At 43.4% G+C, this 23,061-nt stretch overlaps 1 protein-coding gene across 2 annotated transcripts in view; it reads left to right on the forward strand.

Annotated features, from left to right (window-relative positions):
• Nucleotides 1-23,061, forward strand: part of TUT7 (terminal uridylyl transferase 7) — a 1,097,449-nt gene that overhangs the window by 584,710 nt on the left and 489,678 nt on the right. For both annotated transcript variants that reach the window (XM_069228237.1, XM_069228248.1), the window contains exon 16: nucleotides 20,605-20,662. In XM_069228237.1, the coding sequence (XP_069084338.1) occupies nucleotides 20,605-20,662 (58 nt within the window). The remainder of the gene's footprint in view (nucleotides 1-20,604; nucleotides 20,663-23,061) is intronic.

A 23,061-nucleotide genomic window follows, 5' to 3' on the forward strand; every position in this document is an offset into this window, starting at 1 on the left:
TTAAGAGGCAATAATGCCAGACTCAACATCAGACTCATGAGACACTATTCAACCTGAATTATATGTCAATAGAGCCCTCCAAATATACTTAAAGAAGACAAAATAATTTAGAGAATCATATGCCCTTTTTATGTCATATGGGGTAGTTAGTTAACAAGCAGAAAAAGTGTCTACAACCCACTAAGCAGGTGGGTCAGATATGCAATATCTCAAGGTTACCTTTCAACAGGTGTTGAACTACCTTGCAAAATGCGAGGTTTGATCAGCAATGCCAGTGGCTACTTCAAGGGCAGAAATACGTAAAATTTCTCTGGAAGAAACTTGCAGGGCAGATACCTGTTCCATTCCCAAAATTCCCTTTTGCTTCTGGAATTCTAAATACTACAATGAAATAATTGTAGGAAATTCCATACATTTATGACATATAGCGGCATTGTGGTGCGAGATCATCCATGAATTGTGTATATCCTCACAAGGCGTTTATTGTGATGTGGAGCCTGTACGAGGGGGTAATGAATTTATTATTTATTGGTAAACTTCATTACCCCGAGTTGGTGCTCCTCATTCTGGCACGACCCTCCCTTGCTACTGAATGGCACTGTCAATTTTAAAACAAGCTTGGAAACCGACAGAAAGTCATGGAGGGAGGAGAGTCACTTATAGGTTTATTAAACATAGTAGAGTAGAATAACACGTTGTAGGAAAACACTTGCAAAAGAGGCTGTCTGGAGCTGGCGCCACCTCATATGGTATCTTTTGGGACGAGGAGCACCAACTCGGTTAATGTAGTTTACTGGTAAGTAATTAAATAATTTGTTCACAATGGACACTGGGACAACGACTCTGTAGCGCAGAAGTTTTAATTTGCATTACAACTTTAAATACAGGTCTGTTTTTAGTGTTGTTAATAAGGTGGAAATTGAATCACGTGCAGGGCAGCACCCTAAAAGAAAACAATCGACAAGCTGTGTCCTAGAACCTTTAATGCAGTTGGCAAAATGGGTTTTAACCTAGTAATGTTAATGACCAGTCTGGCCTTAGGCAGCAATTACCCTAGGATTAGACAGTATTTTAATATCTGTCCAGTAGCTTTCTCTGTGTTATATAATTGACTTAACTTGTGTCAACTTCTCTTCCGACAACACCACTTCCAGTGATGCCACTTATGCCAATGTCACTTATGTCGATGTCACTTCCGGTGGTGTCACAGATATTAGATGTTGTGTCATATACTTCAATGCTCTACCACCCTCTCAATCCCTGTGAAAATTTGAAGGTTAATTTCTTTGACAGAAAATCTGCACACATGCCAACATTGTAGAGCAGGCAAATGGAAGATTTTAAAAAGTAGCCTAGAGAACGTATTTTCCACATTGACTCACATCGAAATAGAAAGCAGTCTGCCTGAATCAGGTTTATTGGCATTTCATTTTGACTGTTTAATAACACAGCACAAACAACAAAAGTTGTGAACTCTGTTTTTGTATGTGCTATGTAAAACTGCCAAAAATAAAACACCAAGACCTGTCACATGCTTTAGTCTCCCCCTCCAAGAATTAATTACAAAGGCCACTTGTCCCACAACCCAAAAAAGAGGCCAGATTTCTCTACAATTTCTGTCACCAGAGAAAGGTCAATTATGTTTCCCTATAAAGCACAATGTAACTGGCCTACAATGAAAACACATGCTATCACCCGGTTACCTTCAGTCCCTTACTAAATCCCACCGTTTGGAAGTAGTGTGCTTGCAGTGCCCTGGCCAAGGTGCATAATTATGGAGAAGGGGCTTAATTGTCTGCTGCACCACATGAACTTTCACTGAGAGGAAATCCTGAAGTGTTGCCACAGATCGCTGGGGTCAGATTACAAAAGTGATATCCAGCTAAGCATTTCCATATCAAAATCTATGTCCCTAACTGTTGCCAAGCTCAATCCAGAGCCCATGATATCAAAGGCTTTGGTAGTGTCAAATAGTGCAACTGATGAGACTGGCTAGTATTCTGGGATATTTGTCATAAGGTTGATCAAGGGTCTGAGTTGAGGAGAAGTAATCCACCTGTGTGTAAACCAATTTTGGACATGGTTTATCAAAAAAGTGAGAACTCAGAATACTTGATTAATTGAAAGCATGCATAAAATCTTAGTCTAAATTAAGCATAGTCAATGGGTGGTAAGAAGTCTTCTCAAAGGGGTTAATCTACAGATCAATGAGCACCACTGTCCTGCTCCGCGCAACCCACATTTTATTAGCATCCAGGGCATAAAAGTCTAACAGTACAGGCTTTAGCCAGTATGGTAAATCCAAACTTGTTTTTCACGAATCCGCCTCATAGGGAATTGATTATTATAGAAACTTTAGGTAAAATAATATCCTCTTCGACCAGCTTGACCCTTCACTCTGCAAATGCCAGCTGCCTCCTATGCTGCTACTCTCATGCGTTGTGGAGCACAGTAGCCTGGGTGTTGCCACTGGTCCTGGATTAAGCCCATGACAACCTTGCCCAGGCCATGCCAGACCATTGTGATGCGGCCAGATTCACATTCACTGTGAACTTGATACCACTGATTCTCTGGGAAGAGCTATTGTGGCACTTCACAGACACACCAAGATGCAATCCACCTGGTTTTCATGAGACGCCTAGGATAGGCTTATGAACATGCCATTCAATGGTTCCCATCTTATCATAGATATAGCAGTCTATATACTAGAGCACTTCAAAGGTAGCAGGACCACAGCCTGCTCTCTGGGCCTCTCTGCTTATTCCCGCCTGCCACATGAACAATTTTGCCCCCTCTGGGGTTAAAAGTAGGGGCTTCCAGTATGGTCCACAGAATCAACTGGTGCACCAATCACCCCCGCCCTTATGTGGACACAGTGCTTACAGGAGAGGGCAGTAAGGACAGCACACAGCCCAGTTTTCTGCCTCCCCTGCTGCCCCACCCTGAAGCCTCTTTAGAATGCCCTTGATATATGGCTACCTTGTCAAAGGCAGGATCTGACATTATCTGCCAGGGTGGCAGGTGATTAGTTTGGACAAGTGATCACTACGGATTGTTCACCAGGTTATGCACTCCCATGTCTTGGCCTTCCCTATCCCCCACATCTTCCACCATCCTTGGAACAGCTGACAGAGGACAATCTGTCTCTATTACAGCAGGACATGCAGGCTCTTTTGGCTAAAGGAGTCCCAAAGAGGATCCCGGTGGCAGAAGTTGTTGTGGTGGTTGTTCCTGCTATTTCTTGGTGATGAAAAGGGATTGGGACCTCCATCTTATAGTAGACCTTCTCCCTTTGAATGCCTTTCTGCAAAAAGACAAGTTCAAGATGCTCGCCCCGGGCTAGGTCTTGTCTGCCCTAGTCTCTGCGGACTGGATGGTAGCGCTGGACCTGCAGGATGCTTATTTCCACATCCCCATCTTGCAAGTCCCCAGGCGTTACCTGTGGTTCATGCTAGGCCATGAGCACTTTCAGTTTGCAGTGCACCTTTTTGGCCTTACGAGTGTCCTTCCAGTGTGTATGAAAGTGATGGTGGTGGTTGCAGAACTTTTTCAGAGTTCAGGGGTCCCAGCCTTCCTCAACCGCAACGATTGGTTGTTGAGGCGGGCTCGTCCCGGGCAGTGCAGTTGTCACCCATCTGCAGGCTACGAACCTGACATCCTCGGGGTTTGCAGTCAACTTCCTGAGGTCTCTCCTGACTCCTCAGATGCTTCCTTTCACCGTAACCACCATTCTGGACACAGTTAAGGTTTGTGCCTACAGCCTAGAGAAGGGAGTCCAGGACATTTGGGCTATGATCTTGATGTTTCAACCTCTGTCCTGCAACTCATTGGGGAAATCTCAGTGGGCACTGTACCACAGGGATCTTTAAGATCTTGTCCAGATTTCGAAGGAAACCGAAAAAGATCTGCAGTGGTGGCTACAGGTCACAATTGGGTCAGAGGTAAACCTCTTGCCTTAACCCACCCTGAGCTCACAGTGATAACCAATGCATCAATTCTGTGTTGCGATGGCCATCTTGGAGAAGTGATGATCAGAGGCATCTGGTCTCCATCAGAGGCCCAGCACCCTATCATCCTTCTGGAGCTGAGAGAGATCTGCTTGGCTTTGAAAGATGTCCTCTCCTCCATCGAAGCAAAGTTAGTCTAACTGACAAATCCACTGCATTTAGTACTACAGCGAGCAGAGTGGGTGGGATGGTGGACTCTGTGCTAGGCGTCTCTAGGTGTGGCTAGACCACCAAGGAATTGTTCTAGTGACTCACCACTTGCCCAGGTTCCTTTAATGCCAGAGCGGATGAGACTAAGCCCCCAACTCGTTGTAGATCGCGAATGGCAGTTACATACAGAGGTGGTATTGTTTTTTTTCTGCAAATGGGGAAAACCCTGGCTCAATCTCGTCACCACCACTAGAATTTGCAATCTCAGCACTTTTGCACATTGGAGTTTCCAAGGCGTCTCTTGCTCAGAGACTCGTTCCGTGTCAAGGGGAACTAAGGACTCCGATATACCTTTCTTCCTATATCTCTTCTACCCTGAATTAGGAAGATGATCAGGACCAACCGGGCCAAAGTCATCCTAGTGGCCTCAGATAGGGTTTGGAGACTATGGTATCCTGAACTACTGGCATGAGCGTCTGTCCTCCAAATAGTTTGCCCCCCTCGGAAGGATCTCCTGTTGCAGCAGCTGTGTAGGGTGCTGCATCCAAACCTGTGCAACGTACACATCAATGCTTGAAGAATGAACATCAACAGTTAAGTACCTTCAACCTTATTCCCAAAGGCATTGATGTTATCTTTGCAGTCTGGCATCCCTCAGCCAAAGCTTTATTCACCTGCTGTTGGGATAGATGTGTGGCCATGTGCCCTTCTCAGAAGATCATCCCGCTAGAGGCCAACATTTCTGTAGATTTGTTGCTTGTGTTGTCCCTAGCCGGGCATGCCCTTTGGCTCTGTTGAAGGGTAGATGTCGGCTCTTTTGTCTTTTTCACGGTCTATTCTATTCTTGCGGTCTTATATAGTGCATGGCTACCTGAAGACCTCCCAGCGCTGTTAGACACTGCAGATGGACTGTTGGTGATGGGGTTAATCAAGCACTAAATAGCCAGGTCTTCAGAGCTTTGCGAAGACGCAGAAGACGCAGTTCCAATGGAAGAGTATTCCAGAGCTTGGGGGCCTGAAAAGTAGACTGTCCCCACCCCTCCTCAACCCCAAGCACGGCCTGCAAATCCTGGGGACCTTCAGCAGCTTGGCAGATGAAGAGCAAAGTACTCTACCCGGATGGTGAGGGCAGGCTAAAGGTCTTAGCAGAGAGGGGCCCTTGTTATGAATTGCCCTATGCATAATGCAGAGAGACTTAAACTGCCCTCCGGGTTCCACCGTAAGCCAGTGCAAGTCCCTCAGGGCCTTAGAGGCCAAAGCATGTTTCGAAACATTAATCAGGAGGCGAGCGGCAACATTCTGCACCATCTGCAACCTCTTAATGACACAGCGAGGGGAGCCTAGATATAGGGCATTCCCATAATCAAGGCAAGCTAGGACAAGGTCCTGAAAGGCCATTTGTCTAGCAATAAAGGGGAGGAGATGGAAGACCTTACGCAACAGCTTCAAAATGGCATAGCAGCTGGCAGCAATTTTTTTAGCGCTTGAGAGTCCGTAGTGAGGCCAAAGTCAAGCCAAAATCCAAGACTTTTTATCAGGTTCTTAGCAGTAGGAAGGTAGTTGAGACTGCCTATGAATGGACTCAAGACAGGGTTGCTAAGATTGTTCCTCAATAACATAACCTCAGTTTTGTCTTCGTTGAGGTTGCCAGACCAGCCTTTTTCATTCACATCACCAGATGTGTTGGGTTTCCTCAGAGGGCTACAACCAATGTTCTTTATAATAATTTTTCGCTGTGTGGAACAAAAGAGTGTTCATGTGCGTCCTTGTCCTTGCTCTAAGTGGAAGAGTATAGCAGTGAGTCACAATGTGGAAGATCATATGTTTGAGGCCAGGGTGACCATTGAAATAGTTTTTTAAACTGGCATCAACATAGAGGTTGCTTTGTTGTCATCTGCTTAGAAGAATGATCCATTTGTACAGTGTAGATGCTTATTTTAGGCTTATAAAAGAGACTCTAAACTATTTATAGCTGATACATGTCAGCACTGAACATATTATTTCAAAGCCAATGGTTCTGCCTGTGTCAGTACATTACCCGTTAAATCAAACTTCCACAGGAGCAGATGCCTTTTACTCAGCTCCCTCCAACAGATGTGTGCTCAGACTTTAACTGATTATCTGAACCCTGCATCTGCTAGGGAGAAAGGGGAATGGGAATAGAAAGAGAGACCGCCTCCAGATCCAGTTCCAGCCTGTGTTTCCCACTTAAAGATAGGATATTCAGTGTGTGTCTCTGAAAACCTGCACCTTTCTTCTTATTGGGATTTCTTTAAAGGAAGGCCCTGCAGTCGGGTGATAAACGCATAGATAAGAACATTCCTACTGCGCATTTAACTGTTCCGCCATTTACAGTCACCAAATTCTATTGTTCTCCTAACCTGGATCTTTTGAGAGACTAGCCTCTCTCTAAGAGAACAATGTTTACTTAATATCTTTTTTTCTCCAGGAGCCAGAGGTTTCCAAGGTTCTCTGGAGAACAGTTCAAAAGTTCACAAATATACAAACTACTAATGTCTTTTACAGGAAACAAAAACTCCCTCTCAAGGTTCAGTTTTCTCAATCAGTCGCTAGGAATTAGTCTGAGCACTGAGGGTTGTCTTTAGGACTGACAAGTCTCCAAAGCAAAAAGTTCTTGAATATATATGTACATATATATATATCGGCAAGTCTAGAAATCATACAAAAGGATTCCTTACTGCAGTTGCTTGAAGTTCTGTTAAGGCAAAACAAATTCTCCTCAGAAAGCCGATAGCCAGTTGTTGGAAGAAGGAAAAAATTCAGCTTCTTCAAAAGGGAAAAAGTAGCCAGTTTGCACACAGAAACAAGAAAAATAAATAATTACTCAAAACTGCAAGAATTCTGTATGAAACGAAGCACCTCAGGAACACTGCTCATTCTCCTCAGGATGACAGTTGAAGTGCAGGGCTCCCAGAGAGAAACAGCTGAAGGGAAGCTTCAGCACAAGACTAAGGTAGAAATACTAGCGCGCTGACCTCCAAAAGATTTGCGGCCACCATCTCGAGTGGTATTTAAACCTGAAGCAGCTAGTTCTAAGGACAGCCTCTGCAAGAGCCACCCGGAGTGAGGACGCCGCTGCAACCAACATGAGTACAAGGAAAAGGGGAACAGTTTTGGCTGAGGGAAGAACTTAACAACGCTGGAAATAGTTTTCCTGATAGCACCTCCCTCCAAAGAACTCCCTCCCACAGAAGGTTTGTTGGGGAAAGTGTTGTGAAATTCCTTCATCAACCTTGGAGCATACACATTTTGGAAGGCTTCCCAGGACCTTTCTTCTGGGCCAAAACCTTTCCACTCAATGAGGTAGTATAATGTTCCTTTTTTAATCTTTGAGTCTAAAATTCTATTCAATTCATACTCTAAATGTGAATCTACTTGGATAGTGTAAGGAAATGGCTCCCTATTGCAGTTACCCCCACTTTTTGCCTGATACTGATGCTGACTTGACTGAGAAGTGTGCTGGAACCCTGCTAACCAGGCCCCAGCACCAGTGTTCTTTCACCCAAAATGTACCTTTGTTCCCACAATTGGCACACCCTGGCATCCAGATAAGTCCCTTGTAACTGGTACCTCTGGTACCAAGGGCCCTGATGCCAGGGAAGGTCTCTAAGGGCTGCAGCATGTCTTATGCCACCCTGGGGACCCCTCACTCAGCACAGACACACTGCTTGCCAGCTTGTGTGTGCTAGTGGGGATAAAACGACTAAGTCGACATGGCACTCCCCTCGGGGTGCCATGCCAACCTCACACTGCCTGTAGGAATAGGTAAGTCACCCCTCTAGCAGGCCTTACAGCCCTAAGGCAGGGTGCACTATACCATAGGTGAGGGCATAAGTGCATGAGCATTATGCCCCTACAGTGTCTAAGCAAAACCTTAGACATTGTAAGTGCAGGGTAGCCATAAGAGTATATGGTCTGGTAGTCTGTCATGCACGAACTCCACAGCACCATAATGGCTACACTGAAAACTGTGAAGTTTGGTATCAAACTTCTCAGCACAATAAATGCACACTGATGCCAGTGTACATTTTATTGTAACATACACCCCAGAGGGCACCTTAGAGGTGCCCCCTGAAACCCTAACCGACTACCAGTGTAGGCTGACTAGTTTTAGCAGCCTGCCACACACCAGACATGTTGCTGGCCACATGGGGAGTGTGCCTTTGTCACTCATTGGCTAGTAACAAAGCCTGTACTGGGTGGAGGTGCTTCTCACCTCCCCCTGCAGGAACTGTAACACCTGGCGGTGAGCCTCAAAGGCTCACTCCCTTTCTTACAGCACCCCAGGGCACTCCAGCTAGTGGAGTTGCCCACCCCCTCCGGCCACTGCCCCACTTTTGGCAGCAAGGCCGGAGGAGATAATGAGAAAAACAAGGAGGAGTCACTGGCCAGTCAGGACCGCCCCTAAGGTGTCCTGAGCTGAGGGGACTCTAACTTTTAGAAATCCTCCATCTTGCAGATGGAGGATTCCCCCAATAGGATTAGGGATGTGCCCCCCTCCCCTCAGGGAGGAGGCACAAAGAGGGTGTAGCCACCCTCAGGGCTAGTAGCCATTGGCTACTAACCCCCCAGACCTAAACACACCCCTAAATCGAGTATTTAGGGGCTCCCAGAACACAGCAAGATAGATTCCTGCAACCTAAGACGAAGAAGGACTGCTGAGCTGAAAAACCTTCAGAGAAGACGGAGACACCAACTGCTTTGGCCCCAGCTCTACCAGCCTGTCTCCCCACTTCAAGAAAAACTGCAACACCGATGCGTTCTACAGGGTCCAGCGACCTCTGAAGCCTCAGAGGACTACCCTGCATCTAAAAGGACCAACAACTCCCGAGGACAGCGGCTCTGCTCCAAAGAAGAAACATCTTGGCAACAAAGAAGCAACTTTGAAAGAATACACGTTTCCTGCCGGAAGTGTGAGACTTTGCACTCTGCACCCGACGCCCCCGGCTCGACTTGTGGAGAACCAACACTACACGGAGGACTCCCCGGCGACTGAGAGGCCGTGAGTAGCCAGAGTTGGCCCCCCTGAACTCCCACAGCGACGCCTGCAGAGGGAATCCAGAGGCTCCCCCTGACCGCAACTGCCTGCTTCTAAGAACCCGACGCCTGGTAAGGACACTGCACCCGCAGCCCCCAGGACCTGAAGGATCCGACCTCCAGTGCAGGAGCGACCCCCAGGTGGCCCTCTCCCTTGCCCAGGTGGTGGCTACCCGAGGAGCCCCCCCTTTGCCTGCCTGCATCGCTGAAGAGACCTCTTGGTCTCCCATTGAATCCTTTTGCGAACCCGACGCCTGTTTGCACACTGCACCCCACCACCCCCCTGTGCTGCTGAGGGTGTACTTTCTGTGCTGACTTGTGTCCCCCCTGGTGCCCTACAAAACCCCCCTGGTCTGCCCTCCGAAGACGCGGGTACTTACCTGCTGGCAGAATGGGACCGGGGCACCCCCTTCTCCATTGAAGCCTATGTGTTTTGGGCACCACTTTGACCTCTGCACGTGACCGGCCCTGAGCTGCTGGTGTGGTAACTTTGGGGTTGCCCTGAACCCCCAACGTTGGGCTACCTTGGACCCAACTTTGAACCCTGTAGGTGGTTTACTTACCTGCAAATCTAACACACACTTACCTCCCCCAGGAACTGTTGAAAATTGCACTGTCTAGTTTTAAAATAGCTTATTGCCATTTGTGTGAAACTGTATATGCTATTTTGCTAATTCAAAGTTCCTAAGTGAAATACCTTTCATTTAAAGTATTGTTTGTAAATCTTGAACCTGTGGTTCTTAAAATAAACTAAGAAAAGATATTTTTCTATATAAAAACCTATTGGCCTGGAATTGGCTTTGAGTGTGTGTTCCCCATTTATTGCCTGTGTGTGTACAACAAATGCTTAACACTACCCTCTGATAAGCCTACTGCTCGACCACACTACCACAAAATAGAGCATTAGAATTATCTCTTTTTGCCACTGTCTTACCTCTAAGGGGAACCCTTGGACTCTGTGCATGCTATTTCTTACTTTGAAATAGTACATACAGAGCCAACTTCCTACAGATAGGATCTGGAGGGGTGGTTGTCCTAACATTGGGAGGGCTTCTTTTAAGTAGCGAGTCATGGAATACTGGATGAACCTTAATCTGAGGGAGCAAGGTGAGTTTGACCTTTACTGGATTTACAGTTTTCTTTATTGTAAAGGGTCTTACATGTCTAGGCTGGAATTTTTTGTTTCCTCTTAAATGTGAATATCGAGTGGATAACCAGACCTTGTCACCCTCGCAATAACCAGGGTTGCCTCGCCTCTTTTTGTCAGCATGTTTCTTGTAAGAGACCTTCACCTTGGTCAAGTGTTTTCTAGACGATTGGTAGATCTTTTGAATTTTCTTACTGAATTCATTCGCAGCTGGGACCAAGCCTCCCGACCTTCCTAAGATAACGTTTGGGTGCCTACCAGAGTTCAAATAGAAAGGAGAATAACCAGTGGAGGCATGAATAGCTTTGTTGTACGCAAATTCTGCTGTCCAAATGAAATCTGGCCAATCATTATCTTGGTCCAGGAGATATAAGCGTTGGTACTGCTCTATCTCCTGGTTAACTCTTTCGATCTGTCCATCTAGTTCCAGATGATAACTGGTAGAGTAACGTGAGTCTATTCCAAGTTGTTTCATAAAGGCCCTCCAGAATTGTTAAACAAATTGGGGATCTTGATCTGAGATTACAACCACAGGAATGCCATGAGCCCTCACTATGTGCTGTGAAAATAACTGTGCTAACTGAGAGGCTCTAGCAACCTTCTTCAGAGGGATGAAATGCCTCATTTTAGAAAAGGTGTCTACAAAATCTAGGATTGTGTCAAAACCTTGACCTGAAGGTACATCTACAATCAAATCCATAGTAATTGTGTGCCAGGGATATGGTGCAATGGGAAGAGGCTGAAGCTCACCTTCAGGAACTAATCGTGTTGTCTTTCCCCGAATGCATTTATCACAGGTTTGAACGTATTGTCTTATTTGAGGGATCATGGCAGACCACCAAAAATACCTCTTAATTAATTCGGTCATCTTCAAAATTCCTTTATGGCCAGCTAAAGGATCGTCATGACACGCTTGTAGCGCTAGTTCTTGCAACTCATGTGTTGACAAATATAAAGCATTTTCAACAAAAGGAAGATTTTCTAAAACACTTCTTCCTTCTTTTTTGTTGGCCCAATCTGAAATTTCTTGGTCAGACACGGATTCTCGAACCTTCCTTTTTATTTCGGAAAATTGTAAAGTACAAACATACTTGTCTGCTGGAATAATTGGAATCTTTTCAGCTTCTCCGGGTGTATTATTCATTCTTGATAATGCATCTGCCTTGCCATTGGCAGAACCAGGTCAGTAGGTAATAGTAAAATTAAAATCTGCAAAGTACAAGGACCATCTCAATTGCCTTGGAGTTAATGTTTTAGCAGACTTTAAAAACTGAAGATTTTTATGATCGGTGAACACAGTGACTACATGACGAGCCCCTAATAAATAATGCTGCCATTCCTGAAAGGCATCCTTCACTTCCAATAGCTCTTTGTCAGCAATTGTATAATTTCTTTCAGGAGGAGTTAATTTCCTGGATCGAAATGCCATTGGGTGAAGTTGACCTTTTTACTTGTGCCTCTGAGACAATACACCACCAATCGCTTGGTCCGGAGGCAACATCTTGCATAAAAAATGGCTTCTCAGGGTTAGGATGGAGAAGGATCGGAGCTGTCGTAAAGGCTCTTTTGAGGAACTCAAAAGATTCTTCAGCATCAGTTGACCAATGGAAGGGTACTTCTTTTCTCAAAAGATTTGTAATGGGGACCACCTTTTTAGAAAACTCCTTCATAAATCAGCAATAGAAATTGGCAAAGCCAATAAAACTTTGCACCTCCTTCACCGTTTAAGGAGAAGGCCAATCCAGGATTGTTTCAATTTTAGCAGGATCCATGGAAACTACATTTTCCGATAAGATGAATCGCAACAATTCTACTTCCTTTGCCTGAAACTTCACATATAGGTTATTCTCCAACAATTTCTTTAGAACTGCTCTCACATGATCTACATGGTCTCGCAAATTCTGGGAGCAGATTAAAATATCAATATAGACTACTACAAATTGATCTAAAAACTCTCTCAGAATATCATTCACCAAGTGCTGGAAAGCGGCCGGCTCGTTACATAGCCCATAAGGCATCACTTGGTACTCGTATAGACCAAACCGGGTGCGGAAGGCCATTTTCTATTTGTCTCCTTTAGCAACCGAATTAAATGGTACGCTCTGTGAAGATCTAGTTTGGTGTAGATTTTTGCGTCTTTTACCTTATCTAGTAGCACTCAAATCAAGAGCAGGGGATATTGATTCTTCACCGTAACTTGATTTAACGCTCTATAATCGATACAAGTTCTTAACTCTTCATTCTTTTTCTTTGGGATGAAAAAAAAGGGGGAAGAGACTGGGGATTGAGAGGGACGAATAAAACCATTTGCCAAATATTTTTCCAAATATTCTTTTAGGAACTTGTTCTCCTTTTTAGTAAGGGCATAGATTCTGCTGCAAAGTAGATTTGCACCTGGCTCAAGTTCGATCCTGCAATCATAAGATCCTTGGGGAGGTAGCTCTCTGCCTCTGCTTGGTCAAACACTGCAGACAATTCTTTATATTCTGGGGGAATGACGACCTTTTCCAGAGCACAAACCACATTGGAGTAGCTAAAACGTGAGTGGGAGATGGTGCACTACTGATCTCTTGAGGACCGTAGCAATGCTTCCGACAGTAACTTGAATTTTATTGCATTCCTCTTTTCCCCAATTAATTTTAGGGCTGTGTTCTGTAAGCCACAGTAAGCCCAAGATCAGCTGAAATTAAGGAGCATCTATGAGATTGAAAGATATTGTTTCTTGGTGTCCTAGATGATCTTTCAGAGCTATAGGTTCAGTTTCTTCTCTGATAGGAGCTGAAGACAAGTTTGTTCCATCCAGCTATTCTCTTTTTTACAAAATGTATTCCCATTTTTACAAAATGTATTCCCATTTTTTCAAAATGTATTCCCATTTTTGTGGCATACTGGATTTCGCAGACATTTCCCATAGCTCCTGTCGAGGCAGGGCCACTCTCCTGAAAAGCAGGATGTCTGCAGGGGAGATGGTATGCCTCTGACCTCCTGGAACACCTCTCGGCACTTGTTGGTGAACACAGAAACCCCGGCAGGTGTCCCAAAAGGAAAGGGGGAGTGGAAGAGAAAGAGACAAAACACTGCCACGTCTTGCTGGTCCAGCGAGGCACCCTTTATCTTCATGGGGGCAGTTCGTTGTTGACAGTGATAGTAGATTTAGTGCACTCAACTTCCTTGAAACTGAATCTCTCTTTCTGATATGGGCACTGGAGCGGTAGAAGAACATTAGGATACTGCAGCACTTTTCTTGGACAATACCAACTGTTGGCACAATTACTAACACTGCATTACCAAAAATCCAAACTGAGTGCCATAACAATAGGTACTGCGACACTAAGGCTGGCTTCACAGAGATTCACTGCTGCACACTACAATTAGAAGTGTGGTTGCTTTTATCATGCACAAGAAAGACATACAAGGGCATTAATTATATCACTTTCCTGCATGCATAGGGTTAAACTAAAAGAAACAAAAACAATCCAAGAAATACAAATGTCCACTCTGGGTTTAAACGGTTAGGGTGGCACAGTTCGGTTTGGTTTCACTGTGTGTGTGAAAAACTCTTCAAAAGCAAATTCCTCAAACCTGAAACACAGGCATGAATGACACAATTTAAATCCAAGAGTTATGCTATTAGAGAAAGAAAAGTCACGTAAATGCTCTTTTAAAATTGCACTGTCACTTTTTGTAGTACTTGAGATCAAGCAGATTTCCTGAAGCACATTTAGGCAAGTAACTACAATAATAATGTAGAATGTTCAGAAATGCATTTGTCTCTTCAAGATAAGCTCTCTGCCAAAATACCAGGTCTGAAATACACCAGCTGTTCTAGGAAAGCGCGGCACTCAAAGAACGAACTCCCTGGAGAATACTAGTCACAAAGCTGCAGTCTTTTCCGGAGTACTAGAGGAATGCCTGGTGTCAGCTTGTGCAGGAACGAAGAAAAGAATTGCCTCAAAAGTCCAATACGAGGATGACAGCAAGGGCTGGACTGCCAAATCAGATGCTGAGATCAGTAAGCAAAACAAAGCCAAACAGGGAGGTATGCTTCAGTCTGCTATGTATAGCCAATCAGGAAAGCAGTTGAGTTTCCACATGTGGATGAGTCACCACACTCAATTAGAAGCACGTCTACACCACACCCAATTATAAGCACATCTACACCTGCTCACATAGGCAAACAAGCATTGGTAAAACCAATTGTGTAACACAGCACCTTATGTTTACTTAGAAACATGAAGGTTTAACCAAGAACAGAGATATGATGTAACCCTAATCCCTGGGGATGCTGACAGATAACGCAGGAGGCACCTTGGGGATTCCTGACATTGGTGACTTTCTACTAATTTAATTGAAAGCGCTTATTCTCTCCTTATATGTATCTTATTCTGAAAGAAGGAAGGATTTATGTTACCAAATAAATGTGAGCAATGAAGAGGTGATAAAATGAGAGGCAAGAGAAAATGTAGGATTGTGTAGTGAAGAGCTAGAAGCAAATGTGATAGTGAACAGGTTGAGGAAAGAAAGAGGAAGAGAAAAGGGGCAAGGCAGATGAAGGGAAAATAAGAAGAGAAAAATGTGTGAGCGTGGATAAATCAAGACGAGAGAAAAGCCAATCAGTGAATCTGAGAAAGAGAGAGCAAAAGATTTAGGTAGAAAGATAGGCAAGGAGATGCAGGGATTAGAATGGGGTAGAGGAAGGACATAAAAGAAGGGGTGGAGTTGTATGATTACGAATTTGCCCAATAAATACTTTGCTTGAAATTGCCTTCCTGGGAGTCGGACTGTCCCTCTGGAGTCACCCTAAATACAGAACTTCTCTGTATACATATATTAAGGTCAGAGCTAAGGCCGCTTTCTAAATTGGTATGCACTGAAGCTTGTTAAAAGCCACTTTATTACATAAACCAGAGTGATGGGCCAGTTTTTTTTTTTTATGCATGATGTAAATGAGAGAGTGCACTCCACAAAATAAATAGTTGCCAAGTGACTCAATGCCATGGGTGAATGTTTCAGTCAGCTATATTTTGTTTTACATAACAGAATGCATGCTGACATTTTTAAACACATGCTTATTATGGAACAAAAATACTTGTTCCTGCATGCAAAATGTAGTTAGCAGAAAAAGCTGCCTGAAGGTGTCACTCATGAGAAGGGCTGACTTAGAGTACTGGGTTTACAATTGATTTTCATTTGATTTTGAACTTGGAACAGGCAATCATGACTTGTGAATGTGATTACACCAGACTGTTTAATTTAAAATGCAGAGGAAGTTTGTATTTTCTCCTGTTTGTCTGGGAAGCTATTGAAGGTTAATCAGGCAATTTGGGAGAATCAAGAGACTGTATTTCAAGTGCAGTTGCTTGTTAGTACCCGAGTGCTAATGGGCAAACACTGGCAAACATTTAATACAAAGGGACATAATAAAAAGTGTTCTTGCTGAGGAAATGAGAACCATTGCTGGGATTGTGAAGCCGTATGTAATCTAGGAACACAGCGACTCACCAGGGGTTTGAAATTTGAAGCAAAGTAAAATCTCCTGCAGCCCCACTATTTACTAGGATCTCTTCTGCAGCACAAACAGTATTTATTGAAATGATAGAAATTGTGGTGCTGGTGCCTCATAACCTGCCTTTGCTTGGATTTCACAGAATATGTTCTTAGCTGAAGCCAGCTTTTCCAAAGCTTACAGGGGCACCCCTGCTCCCGCCCCCTGCCTCATCCATCCTACCTCAAACAAGTGTAATACAGGTGACAGGTGCAGTGCTGCACTGTTTAAGCTGCCATTGTTAATATGCAATGAAGAGGCCAGTGGTAAGAAACTTTGCTCGTCATAGCCACAAAACCGTGTTTCTAGATTTGAATGTTATGGTGCGTTTGAGCCTTGGTCTATGTAGCTCCAAAAGTTGTTGAGCAACATATCTGTGCCCACAGTCCTTTATAAATCAATTTTTCTTATGAATATGAAACTGTCCATGCACATTTAGATTGAAACGCATTTTCTTTTTATTTGACTGGAATAGATGGATCACACATCTGCATATTTTAAGCCTCTGTGTGTGCGCGCGCCTCAAGCATTTAAGTGGCGGCATTAGATAGGAATGTGTGAGGGCGAACATATCCTCCCTGTCCATGCGTTATGTCCCAATGAAACTTAATTTTGGTGCTCACATTCCTCCTGTGCGTGCCTGTTGAGCCTCTCCACAGTTGTTCTCTCCAGCTCCTTACCCTCAAGACAGTATTTCTTGTTGCCACAACATTGTTGCAGTGAGTGAACGAGTTACACCCTTCTCTGTTAACCAGACGAACTGGACCTGTGGACTCAAATCTTCTTCCTTCCAAAGTTAAAGACTCCTTTTCATATTGCCAGACCATCTCCCTTCTGCCACTCATTGCTCCGCCTCACCTCTCTGAGGATGAAGCAAGACATCACCGGCTGGATCTGAAAAGAGCTCTCAGCATGTACGTTGATCGCACCAAGAACACCAGGTGCACAATCAGATAGTTTTTGGATTTTCTGGGGCAGAGAAAGGCATGGACATGCAACAAAGAACCATCTCCCATTGGATCATACTATACATAAAGATCTGCTACGCTGTCACCCAAATACAGCCTGATGGGTTTTGGGCTCATTTCACCAAAGCCAAGGCTCACCCACTGCATTGATGCACTAGGTGTCTGTTCTGGACATTTGTCAGGATGCTACATGGATGTCACGCCATATGTTCACAAGGCACTGTTTTCTGATACATGTCCACTAGGAAAATAACTTTGCCCACTTGATCCTTCAGGACTTATTTTTCCCTCTAACCTTTTTTTAATTGATTTAAACAATTACAATGAAGCATCTTGCACTGCCTGTGCTGTTTCAAGACACTCTTGGTTGAAATTGGGCTATTGTGCAACTCAGAATTGCATAGAGATTGCATATGGAAAAATGACCTTATACGTTCCACTTATCATTTGCAATGCCCCAACATTCTAACAACAAACAGGATCTGTACTGTAATCCACCTCCCCTCTTTCAATCCAGCCAATCAGTCGAAGAAAGTCGAAAAAGAAAGGGGGAGGTGGTATATTTGAGACCAGCCTATGATGGTTCCAACAGTACAAATCTAAAAACCGAAAGGAAAACAAACCTCAAAGAGGGAAAAAAGGAAAACTTAAGTAACTAACAATGTTGGCATGTCAAGGAAGAGCATATGCTAGTTGTTTACATTAGGTAGTGATGTGGTTATATTTTATTAGATACCCTGTGGTGGTCGGTCTAGGCTGTGGCGGTGCAGTAGGTGCGACGTCTCATATCTGGAAGAAATGGAGGGCTCTTGTGTGCGTGGAGCAGGAGAACAAAGGGAGGCCCACAGATGGATATCGTACCAGTGGGCCCCATATAAATTCGAAATCTTTACGTGTATCTGTAATTTTGTCTGTCAAACGCTCCATGGTGATACCTTGGCAAAGGCAAGCATGCCATTGTGATAAGGGGCAGTCGTTTCCTTCCAAGCTGCAGCGAGAGCCGTTTTAGCAGCTCCCAAACAAAGCCACATGATTGATCTGACCCCTGACATTTGGTGCTTGAAGGTGTGGTCCCGCAGGCCCAGTAGTGTAAATTTTGTCGATTTTGGCAAAGGGTACCCCAAGATGTCTTTGATCTAAGCAAATATTTCCGACCAGTAAGGCCTAATTGTGGGGCAATCCATATGTGACGGAAATCTCCCAACAGGCCACAGCCTCTCCAGCATCTATCAGATGAGTCCAGGAAAGTCTTATGCAGCTTAGCTTGGTGGAGGTACCAGTGATCTAGGACCTTATAGTGGGCTTCCCGTCTACCAAGTGATAGATTACATTTAGTGAGATCTCTTGCTAGGGTCCCCCATTACGCTATGGATATCTCCATACCCAGGAGTTGATCCCAGAGCTTCCTGTGTCTTAGTGTGGTGGCTGCGCTCAAGGAGATCGAGAGAATATAGGAAAGAAATGGTCCCCTTGGTCCCTCCCTGCCTCTGCACATATCTCTTGAGCGGGGGTAGTTCTGTTTTGGCTGCTTGTCTGATCGTGGGGTTAGATACCCATTGCATAAGTTGGTTATAATGATATAACTCGGTTGCCGGTAGGTTGAAGTTCCGGCGACAAATCTCAAACGTAAGAGTTTCATTGCCATGAAACAAGTCCGAGATGGTTAGACAACCTCTGTCCCTCCAGGCATCAAAGGGTCCCAGGATAAGGGCTGGTGTGAACTCCTTATTAAAGTGTATCGGGGTATATGGGTAAGGGATGGTTGTTAATTTGTGTTTAATGGCCACCTCATCCCACGCTTTCAATGTCGTTCTAGTCAGGGTACTCAGGTATACGTTGGGGAGAAGGGGGCGAGTAGCCCTAAATTTCTAGAATAAGTCCCAGATAATTTCCCCCACTATCGCTCTGTCCATATGGAGCCAGTGTTTGTCTGACTCCTGTAATGACCATTCAGTGATCACTCTGAGGTGCGCTGCTTTATAGTAAAGAGGGAAGTTCGGAAGTGATAACCCTTCTGTTGTGGGTAGAGTCACTAGTTTGTTTGATAGTCTACCCCTCTTCTTCTGCCAGAGAAATACTGTAATCATTGTTTGCAGCGTTATAAAGAACTGCCTGGCGATTTTCACTGGAAGCCCTTGAAAGAGGTATAGAAGACGTGACAGAACCGTAATTTTGATAGCATTTATGTGTCCTAGGCAGGTTATGTATAGAGAGGTCCAGTTCGTCAAGTCTTGTTTTAGCCACTGTATGAGTGGGGGGTAGTTGGCATTGTATAGATCATCTGCCCTCGGTGTGAGGTTGACCCCTAGGTAAGTAAGCTCTTTTTCGCTATGCGAAAGGGTGTTTTGATGGTCAGATTCCCCATGTCCCTTGGTGCGACCTTCAGGTTGAGCAGGAAGGACTTAGTGAGATTAACTTTAAAACCTGCCACATGCTCAAATTCCTTCAGTTTGCACTGCTGGCATCGAAGAATGGGGGGAAGGTAACATAAGGAGCACATCATCTACAAAGAGTGAGATTTTATGAATCAATGACCCAAAAGGTATGCCCAGAATAGATGGGGACTCTTGAATTCCAGATGCGAGGGGTTCAGTACTTAGGGCGAACAGAAGAGGGGAAAGAGGGCAACCTTGTCTCGTACCCTGCTCCAGTGTGAAGAACTTGGATGCGAGGCCATTGACAAGGAGTCTTGAACGAGTGTGAGCATATCTTCAGGGCTTTTTGGTGTGAGCCAGTTCACAGACCAACCTCGTAGAAGTTACTGCTATGGCATCTATTCAAAAGGTGATGAATATGTGGTTAGAATTCTATGAGGAGAACAAGTTACTTATATTTGGTAACTCTTTCTGGAAGAGAGACTGCCTAACCGAAGTATCTGTACTGCCCCCACCCACCTCCACCCCCATTTCACTGTTCTCTGAACTGGGCTTTTTCATTTGATAAGCTTTCAACTTAGAGATCTACACACAGGTTACATTTGATTTTGGTTCTGTGGACACAGATGGGTCAGAAAGCAACTGATTGGTGGCACTTACATAGGGCTGTTCACATCAGGTCCGGTGCTGAACAACATTGATGTGTACCCACCTACGCCACCTGCCATCACTCTGGGGTACTGCTAAAAATAATTCAGTCTGATGCCTGGGAACTATTCAAAAGGTGAATAATCTGCAGTTAGATGGTCTCTACCAGTAGGAATGTTAACAATAATAATTAACTTGTTCATCATGACTGTGCCTAGGGAGATACAAGGAGTAAAATACATAATACATTTTTCTCTAGTGGAAGACAGGATCTTATCTAAAAAAAAAATGTTTGTGTCTGGATGAGGTCTACAAACAATTATCATCAAATCTAGAAGACTTTTGTGCATTCTGTAGGATGGCCAGGCAAAGACAAGGGCCTAAGGCCCTTATTGTAGATCTTAAAATGTAGTTGGCTAAGAGGTGTAACTAATAATTTCCTACATTTTGAACAGGTGTGCTGTGGTTTGAACTGTTACACCTTATTGAGCTGTACCGTTTTGCTACCTTTACTTATTCTAAAATTAAACATATCATTTTAATTGATGTATCTCACTTCTATAGAAGTCCTTTTTAAATAGCTTGTCATTTTCCTTTCTGGTGCAAAATTCCTTGAAATGTTTGATATACACACATCTGAAAGAACATGAAGTATCCTAGTACTTGATCTTAATACTAACTTAAATCAAATGTTATTTATTTCCAGGAACTTGATTGTGTTAAAATCATTGAGGATCTAGCTAAAGTCTTAAGAAAACATTCAGGTAGAGTACATTTAGAAAATTCTTTACATAATTTCATTTTTATATTTGAACAATTCAATATAATATGTAATTAAAATAAATACTTGCGTGTTGCCATGGCACTTATAACTGATAGTTGTTGTTAAGCATATTGCAATGATTTGCGTAACTTTGCAACTGAAACTATTTTGTTCAAACAAATTGTATTCACTGATTGATTGTATGTATTATAATGTATTTGGCTGCATTCCTTTTGATTAATTTAGACTATCTGCAGACTTGCTGCACCAAACCTAAAATATTTTCAAGATTAATTTGAAATTATATAATGCCCATATTGTCTAAGCTACATGTGTAATGATTTCACCTATCGAAATAATAGAAATGCATTTCAATTTTCAATAAGCTCAGTTTTCTTCAGTAGTGTTGCTAACTTAAAGGATAACATTATGCTGTACACTGCTCCTTGGTATTATTCTAAACCAACAGCCAAGGGGTTGACATATGAATTTTAGTAGGAGTAAACACCGAATGAGCGGAGTGCTGCTTAGGGCCCAACCCATTGTGCCACTATAAGTGTTCTTGTACCTAATTGTATGAGTGACTGCTGCTTTGACACATCAACCAGCATTCTTGTGACCCTCCAGACTTGAAAGTGAAAAAAGATAGTTCTCTACAATAGTTTTCAGTTTGTTCACTGTAGTAAAGATTATAAAGTTGATTGGTATGCTATATTTACTTAATTGAGACCCAATGACTGACTGTGTTGCCATTCCATCTGAGCAATTTTATCTCTAAAATATATATTTTTAAAATCCTGGGTATAGGTGATATTTTGATTAATAAACACTGTTTGCTTAGCATCAAGAATGTTTTGCCCTAAAAAGGGCAACACTGCACATTAAAGAACTATACTTTTCTGGCATTGGCTGAACTAGTGTTGCATAAACTGAATCTCTTCCTCAACTCTACAACGTTTGATTTCACACCCAGTGACACAGTTGAATTTAGTTCAATGCTTAAACATCAGAGGCAGATTTGTGTAACCCCACAGAACCCCACCCAATGCATAGTTGAAATGGCACCAATGCTCTTGGGCTACTAACAGTCCCTAGACAGGGATCGAGGGAGACAGTGGTGATCAGAAACAAACCTGTTTAACTCTCTCCAGTCTCGTGCAAGAAAAAGACACTTTAACTGAAAAGTGTGTTTATTTCAACAGTTGCACCCTGTTCCTAGACACATCTAAAATAACCACACAGAATACAATTAGAACAGCACAAATGCATGGTGCGATCAATGAAAATCAAATAAAAATTTCTGACATGCGTAAAATGTCATTTAAAAACCTAGCACCCTAAAACCTACTCCAATGCAGTATGCTAGGAGAGCATAGAGAGTAAAACAACTTGCAGCTAGAGTTCGTTAGGGTTAATGGGTGCACTGCATACCTTGTTTATAGCAGAATGCTAACATTTTCAGGAGTCCAGTAACCTGTGTTTCCTGAAACACACATTCAGAATCAACTCCGCTTGGGCTCAGTATCAGCTTTCAGTAGAAAGTAATATTCAGTGGCAGCATCTCTGGCTGATAGGATTGTGGTCTTGTCTGACATTATATCACTTGCAATAATCTGAGAAGGACCTCTCCTGACAGGTGGTCAAGTGGCAGTTCGTTTATGCTGTATCTATTCTGAGATGAAATATGTAATGCCACGTTAAGAATATTTGATTTAACTAATACACATCAAAAATCTAGTCTAAGACACGTTGCTTTAAACATATAAGGTAAAAGCTTGACAATTCAGACTACACTATTTTGACTGTTGATCTTTGTTTGACCTTGAAATTGTGATAATAAGGCTCTTGTTCCAGACTGATGTTACATCAGGTATTGTGTTGATGTCTATATCTAAATGACCTGATCCTTTCACAGTTCTTGGAAAGATAAAGACAGAGGCAGACACTTTTAATGTTCTCTCACTGACTACACATGCAGCAAAATGTGCACTACTATTGGAGGCTCCGAACGAAGCAGTCTAACAATATGTTAATTCTGAAGGTCCTTCCTGCCTGGGTTTTCGGAGGGCTTATTCTTCTTATGAGCTGTTATTGTTTTGTGTGTAACTAGATTTGTACTGTGACATCAGATGCCATTAGATTAGGTCAAAGGGGTAGAAATTAAATATTCGTTTAGGCAATAAAGTTGGGATGGTGCCAGATGATGTATTGATTCTGTGTTGTGATTTGTTGAAGCTGTGTGACAATTTCATCACCCCATGCCAACTTTTCACCAATGTCCCCTCTAACTTTGTGTGTGTGTGGCAATAAAGTTTCTATATGCACTACAGCTAAGCTTACTTGCAGACTTGCAATGGTTTACTATGCCAGTGCGCAAGCTATGGAAATTAGTGGTTTTGA

The sequence above is a fragment of the Pleurodeles waltl genome, chromosome 1_1, assembly GCF_031143425.1.
Source record: "Pleurodeles waltl isolate 20211129_DDA chromosome 1_1, aPleWal1.hap1.20221129, whole genome shotgun sequence".
Lineage (NCBI taxonomy): Eukaryota > Metazoa > Chordata > Amphibia > Caudata > Salamandridae > Pleurodeles > Pleurodeles waltl.